General features: G+C 41.3%; 1 protein-coding gene across 1 annotated transcript; it reads right to left on the bottom strand.

Annotated features, from left to right (window-relative positions):
- Window positions 1-7,430: 7,430 nt before the first annotated feature.
- LOC140487253 (olfactory receptor class A-like protein 4) lies at window positions 7,431-8,378 on the bottom strand. Its single transcript, XM_072586880.1, has one exon. It carries the CDS (start codon window positions 8,376-8,378, stop codon window positions 7,431-7,433), a length of 948 nt encoding a protein of 315 aa, XP_072442981.1.
- Between the last annotated feature and the right edge of the window lie 810 nt (window positions 8,379-9,188).

Below are 9,188 nucleotides of genomic sequence, written 5' to 3'. Positions count from 1 at the left end.
CCAAAATCGCTAGACCTCTCAGCAGGTGTGCGGAGAAAAACGCAGTGAACATTTCAAGGATTCAGTCAACGATCTTCCTTTAGAACAAGGTCTTTGACCTGAATTGTTAACCCTTTGCACAACTGATTCTGGGAAGGAAATCTGAAATTCTCACAGGATCTGGTCTACGCAGGATTTCAGTCCTACCTGACAGAACTGACTCTCCATCCCTGAAATGATTAGATTTTTTAGATTACCTACAATGTGGAAACAGGCCCTTCGGCCCAACAAGTCCACACTGACCCTCCAAAGAGCAACCCACCCAGACCCATTCCCCTACATTTACCCCTTCACCTAACACTACGAAGCAATTTAGCATGGCCAATTCACCTAACCTGCACTGGGGGAGGAAACCCACGCAGACACGGGGAGAATGTGCAAACTCCACACAAACAGTTGCTTGAGGCAGGAATTGAACCCGGGTCTCTGGCGCTGTGAGGCAGGAGTGCTAACTACTGTGCCACCGTGCCGCCCATGTCTAATAAGCCCCCAAAACAATTGCTTCAAAAAGGCAGTTTGCTACCAGTTTCTAATGACAACTGTGAGTGAGCGAGACACATTTCAAACCAGTAGTGCAATGTGTGGTAACAACAAGAAAACCGAAATTGATATTGTACTATCAGTTGGCATGAATCCTGAGAGATGATATGTTCAGTACAAGTTACAATGTCCACAACAGACTAATATCCATTTACTGATGAGACAGCAGAAGCCCTGCAGAGATTTCAATGATTTTATTGTAAAGCTGTAATTTAGGACAAACATTGTTTCCATCTTTCCCTGCAGGATTCTATCCCTGTCCAGAAGCTAACCCCTGTCATGAAGGAACAATTAAGCTCCCTTTTTTTCCAAAACAACTTGTTTGGACATACTGTGACATACCTTAGGGCAGTTGGGACTTGAACCTAGATCTTCTGGTTCAGAGGTAAGGACACTACAACTCATCACAAAACCTGAAGCCACCTTGATCTTTTGTTGTTGGATGCCCACCATTCAATCACTCATTTGACAATTGAAATAATTAATAAATTGCACCAATGTCCACTTGGGGCAGTACAACAATACCAAAAGAGAAAGGTAGGGAAAGACAGAGGAGTTAAATCAAAATGGAATTGGATGGAGAAATAATGCACCCCATCCCCCGGTACCCACCTCTCTCTAAATGGCAACAAAGCTTTTTTTATTTGTATCCAGAGATGCCTTAACTTACCACTGAACTTCTTTGCCTCATACGTTTTTATGTAGTGAACGTTTAGTCCCACCCCCAAAGCATCTAACTTTTTTTTTCTTTTTTTTAATCTCAAAGTGCTTTCTTGCAACACGGAGCAGTTCTCTTTCCTAAAACTTAATCATCCATGTTCCTTTTTCTTTTCATCTTCCACCACTAAATCACTGTAGTTTTCCTGTTAAATTACCAATTTACATGCAAAGTCTGTCAGGGGCAGTACACCAAAAAGTGAGGGAACGATGTGGAGAGAGGGAGGGAACTAAATCAAAATGGAGCTGGAGGAGGAAATGATGCATTGCACCTCCCACAATACCCACCCCTCTCTAAAGACATCAAGAGTGTCTCCCTCTCTAAGGAGACCTGGGGCATGAACAATAGCTATGGAAGCACTCAATTTTTTTTTCTTTTTTTAAAAAACCCTACAAACTGAGTAGGATTGTTGTAACCTCCATGGGGGGAGGGGGAGGGGAGTGGGGGGTGGGGTGGTGGGGAACAGTGTTGACTTTTGACAATTGTTAAGTGTGGATGATATCAACTAGGTTGCCTGACAAATTCCTCTCCTGATTTCTGTATTCTGTTATTGCCAAAATCCAGCATTAAAATCTTTGTTCAACTGCTCCCCCAGTTGATCTATTTCTGGGTGCCACCAGAGTTTTTTAAAAATTAAACTTTGCTTTATATCCAGAAGTACTCTTACAAACAACTGAATAGTATTTTCCCCATCACCAAATCACCCATGGTAATTTTCATCTGTTAACCACCACCAGTAAATCCCCTGTGTTTTCCAATTGATTAATATATATGCAAAGCCAATTCAGGGCAATGCAGACCACCAAAGGTGAGAGAGAAATAGGAAGGGTGGAGGGGGGCTAAATTAAAATGGAGTTGGAAGGGGACCACCCAAGTATTTTAAATAAACCTGCTCAGGGTGGTCATAACTGGGGCGGATTCAATTTAAACCTCAATCTCTTGCTTCAGAGTTAAAAGACATTACCATCGTACCACAAGAGCCCTCTACACAAGATCCTTGTTTTTTTTCCAAACTTTCTAATCAACCTGTTCAGCAATGCCACCACACTCTTCTAGAGCAGGTGGGACTTAAACCCAGGCCTCCTAGTCCAGAGATAGGGGCAATACAAGAAAAGCCCTTTGAAACTTTAGATCTTTTTAATCAACCTGTTCGAGTATGTTATGGCACAACAGGAATGGGTAGGTCTTGACCCCAGGTCTTCCATCCCAGAGATAGGGACTCTACCACTGTGCCATGTAAGCATCATCTGCTTAAAGTGAATTGTAGAGTTATTCTCACTTAATCTTAAACAGATCTGCATCTCCAACACAGACAACTTGGAGCACTCTACACCTTTCTCCAGTCAAGATATCCAGACACTGGAGACAGCAATTGAGCTGATACCTAACTCAAAGCATCTAAATTGTGAGGAGAAGTTGAATGTTGTGATTATTTTCTCTGTGGAAATATAATTCAAGATTTAAAATCCTTAAGCAATTCTAACAGTTCAGGAATACAATAGACTCCAAAAACCATGAGATATTTACTCAATCTCAGAAATCTGAAAGGATGCACTTTAAATTTACGGAGGGAGAAACATACATGCCGACTACTTGGCCAGGGAACCAGTAGAAGTACATAATGCTTTTACATAATTTAAAAATAATCATGCTGTCAAAATTTTGCTTTTGGAATTTTAGAACCTTTCTTAATGTAGTGTGTATGTCCCAGTTGTTTATGTTACCAATTGTAAAAGTTTAAAATGAACGGGTTCAGTAATTTGTACTTGGCAATTGAGGACTGCAGCTGCTGAAAAGCCAGTACGAATAAAATGTGGAGCTGGAAAAAGTACAGCAGGTCAAGCAGCATCAGAAGAGCAGGAGAATCGACATTTCAGGCAGAACTTTCACAGGACTTTTGTAATTCCTGGTTTCTAATCAGTGAGAATTCCTTGATGTGATTGGCTTCTCACTCTGTATGGTGCATCATTGCTGCCGGACACCAGGAAATTCCTTTGAATTGGTGCCAGACTCAAACTGATGTTGGGAATGTACTTGATCTTTTTGGCAACATTCTTGAAGATCAGTGAAGCGTACTGTTGATTTTCTACTGACCATGAGATCCAGCCCAATGAAATGGCATTGTCTTACTTTTCACGGTTCTAACTTCCTGAATTCTTCATGCACTAATGATAACGTATTGGTTTGATGATATTTTTATAGCATGCTCAACGACAGCACAATTTTTTCAATAATTTCATCATGTTTCCTGAACCCAAATGCTATTCCAATTTGCCCATAATTTCAGTTTGTTGACCAAAGGTAAGTCAAGGAGTAAGACTCTGAGGAACACACATTTAATATTTCTCCAAATTGAAACTCACAATTTCAATAGATGTCAACCATGTAAGATGGATTTTAATTTAGATAAATGCGAGGTGCTGCATTTTGAGAAAGTAAGTCTTAGCAGGACATATACACTTAATGGTAAGATCCTACGGAGTGTTGCTGAACAAAGAGACCTTGGAGTGTAGGTTCATAGCTCCTTGAAAGTAGAGTCACAGATGGATAGAATAATGAAGGAGGCATTTGGTATGCTTTCCTTTATTGGTCAGAGTATTGAGTACAGGAGGTGGGAGGTCATGTTGCAGCTGTACAGGACATTGGTTAGGCCACTGTTGGAATATTGCGTGCAATTTTTAGATTACATTACAGTGTGGAAACAGGCCCTTCGGCCCAACAAGTCCACACCGACCCGCCGAAGCGCAACCCACCCATACCCCTACATTTACCCCTTACTAACACTACGGGCAATTTAGTATGGCCAATTCACCTGACCTGCACATCTTTGGACTGTGGGAGGAAACCGGAGCACCCGGAGGAAACCCACGCAGACACAGGGAGAATGTGCAAACTCCACACAGTCAGTCGCCTGAGGCAGAAATTGAACCCGGGTCTCAGGCGCTGTGAGGCAGCAGTGCTAACCACTGTGCCACCGTGCCGCCACTTATAAAATTCTGGTCTCCTTCCTATCGGAAAGATGTTGTGAAACTTGAAAGGGTTCAGAAAAGATTTACAAGGATGTTGCCAGGGTTGGAGGATTTGAGCTATAGGGAGAGGTTGAATAGGTTGGGGCTGTTTTCCCTTGAGTGTCGGAGGCTGAGGGGTGACCTTTAGAGGTTTATAAAATTGTGAGGGGCATGGATAGGGTAAATAGACAAGGTCTTTTCCCTGAGGCTGGGGACTAGAGGGCATAGGTTTAGGCTGAGAGGGGAAAGATATAAGAGACCAATTGGGCTATGTTTTTACGCAGAGGGTGGTGTGTGTGTGGAATGGGCTGCCAGAGGATGTGGTGGAGACTGGTAGAGTTGCAACCTTTAAAAGGCATTTGGATGGGTATATGAATAGGAAGGGTTTGGAGGGATATGGGCTGGGTGCTGGCAGGTGGGACTAGATTGGGTTGGGATATCTGGTCGGCATGGATGGGTTGGACCAAAGGGACTGTTTCCGTGCTGTAAATCTCTATGACTCTATGTACAAAGCACAAAATAACATATGATTTCAAATGACTACGATGTTCTTTATTCTATTTATCACAGAGAGACATAGACAGGCAGACAATCAGCTATAGATCACAGCTGTTCCACAGCATGCACATATCGAAACAGAGGAGGTGCCTCACCCAGATCAAACATAGGGACAAGTTGTAAGTGTTCAGCAGTTACTGACTGATTACTCATGGTCATGTTCACTATTTTACTAATGCTTTGAAACATTCATTGTTTTTGATTTGTCATGAAGTAGTCCAACAGAACTGTCTCAGGGAGAGATTGATACATCATCAATTAATATGCTTGAATGACATTGTATGCAGATTAACTTTTCCACTCTACAGAGAAATGTCAAATGCATAGTGGAAGGGTTCAGATCCTTGTGTTATTTAACATCATTTTATAGGTAAGTTTTCTGATTTTAAAACATCAGATATAGACAGCTATTCACACAAACTACTGTACTCAGTCATTAACACAAGAAACTGTTTACAGTGATATCCATGTTCCACTGAAAGAATTGGCTCCTCTATTTAGCCTATTTCTCTTTATCCAGCCTCCCTTTTGATTTGCTTCATTCACAGTATTGGCTTTACGAGAAAATGTTTCCCCCGCTCTATCTACTCTTTGACACCTTGCCCAAGTACCCTTTATGTGCGTTTGTCCACTCCACTATGGGCAGCACAACCTAGTCTCACACTGCCCTCATAGAATATCCATCCCCCCACTTGCTCGTGAAAACAGAGATTGGGGAAGAACTCCATTTCTGTTCTAACCTACTGTATTGCTCCCTATCAACACACCAACAGACAACTTAATAGAGGACATGATAGAGCTCTGCAGAGTAATGAGGAGTTATGAGAGAGTGGGAGACTGTCAGTGAGATTATCATGAAAGAGCACATATTTCAGATTATCACAAACATCATTCAAAGGGAGGCTAGCATGAAAACCTTCTTTACAGAAAGGTCGAGCACAGACTCTTCTGGTGAATCCAGAAATACTTTTAAAAGGCAGTCAGATGGCTGCTTGAAAAAAATGGGAATATGGGGAATTAACAGGTTTGGACTACGTGACTCATCTGGGGTAAAAGAAAACCATCTCTGCTTGATGTTGGCATTACCATTGCAAAATATTGTACCGTCAACTACCTGGGATTACTAGTGACCAGAAACCGAACCATCCGTGGCTACAATGGCTACAAGAGCAACTCAGAAATTGTATATTCTGTGTCAACTAACTCATCCCTGACTTCTCAAAGCTCGACTATCACCTGCAAAGTTCAGGTTGGGAATGGGATGAAATGCTCTGTGCTTGCCTGAATGCATGCAGGTCCATCAACACAATGAGCTCAACACCATCAGGATTCTGGTTGACCAGCATCCTATACACCACCTGAAACATTTATCCTCTCCACCACTGATACTCAGTGGCAGTAGTCTGTACAAATCTTGACCTGTACCGTCCACAAGAACAAGAGTACAAAACACTTGAGAACCACTACCTTATTCATGCTGACCTTCCCCTAAGCCACACCATCTTGACTTGGCTGTCAATTGGGCTACAGCTTTTCACTATAGTTATAAACGATATGAATGAGGAAATAGGTGTACATTAGAGTTTGCAGATGACACTATGTTGCAGTGTAGAATAAGTAGTGTAGGTGAGAATTGGAAATTATAAATGGACATAGATAAATGAGTGAATGGGATTATGGCAAATGAAATTCAGGATATGTGTGAGCTTGTCCACTGTGGACTAAAGATAGATAAATTAAGTATTTCCTGAGAAATTTGGGGAAGTTAAGGAACCTGTATATTCATATCCACACACCACTTAAGGTTAGGACATAGTCACTGAAACCAATGCAGGGAACTAGTGGCATATTAGTCTTTTTCCTCAAGGTGGCTGGAATACAAAGGCAAGGAGGTTTTACAATAGTGGTATAAAGTCCTGGTTAGAACCTATCTAGAGCATTTAGTTTTGGGTGCTGCATTACAAGAAGAATACAATTGCTATGGAGGCCTTGTAGTACATATTCACCAAAATGATTACAAAGCTAAAAAAGATGGGTTGCAATAGCCTGGCTTGTATTGAATGGAAATCTGATGGAGGTGTTTAATGTAATTCAAGGTTATCACTGAGTAAAAGTTGGTCATATAGAGAAGGTCTTAGAAATCGAGGACATTTTCCTCCAAATGGTTTTGGATGCTGGGTTGATCAAAACTTTCAGAAGTGAGATTGGTTCATTTTTGTTATATTGGGGTTGGGAGGGATATAGAGCAATGGGGTTGAACTACAGATCAGCCATTATTGAATGACAGCATAAGTTCAAGAGGCTGAAAGGTTTCTTCTTATTGCTAGGTTCTTAATGCCTTACAGAGTTATAGGATGGGGCCTAGTGGTCCAGACCATAATTTTTAGAAACATCCAAGGGCATATGTTGATTGTAGACATTATATAAGTAAGATATAGGCTGTCAGCAAAACTATCTCACAATTCCAAAGCAATAGCCACTAAATCATAACATTTGGAAAAGGTTCTGGAAATTCATATATTTTAAGTAGCTATTTCTTGCATTTTGACTATTTCTGAAAAAGGAATTCACTTATGTTGTGTGGGAGTCAGCCATCCACACTTCAGAATGAATCCTATTTTCTTCCTTAATTTGGTGTGTCCAGTTGCCACCACCAGTGGATAGAACCCCACAAATCCCGAGGCTGAGAACCTGGCGATAATTAGCATGTAGCGTGTCGAAGGGCTACCCCTAAAATTATAATAATTTATTGAAAATACATGGGTTCCCCAAGAGAAAATGAACAGTAAAATGAGATATAGGATGGTCTTAGCGGCTTTCCATTCAGAATTGATGTGGCTACTGGAGAATTGGACATCCTGAGTTTTCCTGTAGTGCTTGTAGAGAAATAACAAGGTGGCAGTGTTGGCAAATATCATTAGACCAATGGGGATTATTTCATGTATTACAACAGAGACCATTGCGTATGCAAGACCACTAGTTTCATTCGGAAATGTCCACACACAGCCAAGTAAAGGTCTGATTGTGCTACTGATCACCATTAAGTTATTGGTAGTGTTGTTCTTGGAGTTGGATGAGTATGGCAGGGCGAAACTTGAGTAGAGCAAGCTCAAAGCCCACTCTATCACCAGGGCATTCACAACCTTCCTCCTCTCTTGTAACCTTTCCAACATGCTCCGGCTTGTTCTGATTGTAATAAAGTGGAACAGGCTCAGACTGAGGGTGACCCAGATACTTGCTGACCTCAGCCAGGTCCAGATAAACATCATCAACCTGCAGCCCGGGTCAGAGAAAAACACAGACTGTCCAGCGTCGAACGTCAGAAGCAACGTGTTCCTGGTCAGAGAAAGCATCAGGTTTGCAGCTGCAATGTTCATCAGGATGAGGTCAGAGGAGTTGAGGTAACGGTTTTCCCGAGTGGAGTCAGCAGCAATCCAGATAACCAGAGCATTTCCAAAAATCCCACAGGATACAAGCAAACCATATACAAAAACCTGTACAGGATGTTCAGCCATGTCACATCAAAACTGCATTTAAAGGAGATCACTGAAAGAAAACAGACATTGTACAAAATAAATATATTAGTCTCAGAAAGGAAGTAATTCTATTAAATCTTTAAAATTTAAACTCTTAAAAAAACTGATTTATTCTCAAATCAATTTGAGGATTATTTTGTCTATTCTTTATTATTGTTCTCTGAATAGTAAATTCTGAGTAAAGCCTGATTTCTATTTCATGTCCTACATGAAGACCTCTTCACTTGAGGATTGTGCTTGTCATCATGAAATTGCACTGGCTGTCTGTCCCCAGTCCATTGGTTTTCAAACCTTTGAGCTTGTTTACAAATCCCTGCACGTTCTGATGTCTCTACTCACATCATTGCTTCTTCTAGCCTTGCTCTACACTCCTTCCAGTTCATTTTGATGCCACTGTGTTGAGTAATCATAAACCCTTGCACCCTCCCTTCTGGGTGACCTTTATTCTCATTACTTCTGGGTTTATAAAATCATGAGGGGCATAGATAAGGTGAATGGCAAGGGTCTTTTGCCTAGGACATGTATTTTTAAGGTGAGAGGAGAACATTTCCAAATGAACATAAAGGGGAAGAACATAAAAGAACTTAAACCACAGAGTGTGGTTCATATGTGGAGTGAACTGCTCGAGGACACGGTGGATGCAAGTACAGGTGCAACATTTATAAAACATTTGAATAAGTACATGAATAGGAAAGACCAAATGCAGGCAAGCAGGACTAGTTAGTTTTGAAACATGGTTGGCATGGACTAGTTGGACCGAAGGGTCTGTTTCCATGCTGTATGACTCTA

Source organism: Chiloscyllium punctatum, chromosome 16, assembly GCF_047496795.1.
Source record: "Chiloscyllium punctatum isolate Juve2018m chromosome 16, sChiPun1.3, whole genome shotgun sequence".
Lineage (NCBI taxonomy): Eukaryota > Metazoa > Chordata > Chondrichthyes > Orectolobiformes > Hemiscylliidae > Chiloscyllium > Chiloscyllium punctatum.
This window is presented reverse-complemented; position numbering and strand designations above follow the sequence as displayed.

Bases quoted from the DNA above. Each gene is read 5' to 3' on its own strand.
- LOC140487253 (XM_072586880.1), bottom strand. From the start codon at position 8,378: ATGGCTGAACATCCTGTACAGGTTTTTGTATATGGTTTGCTTGTATCC.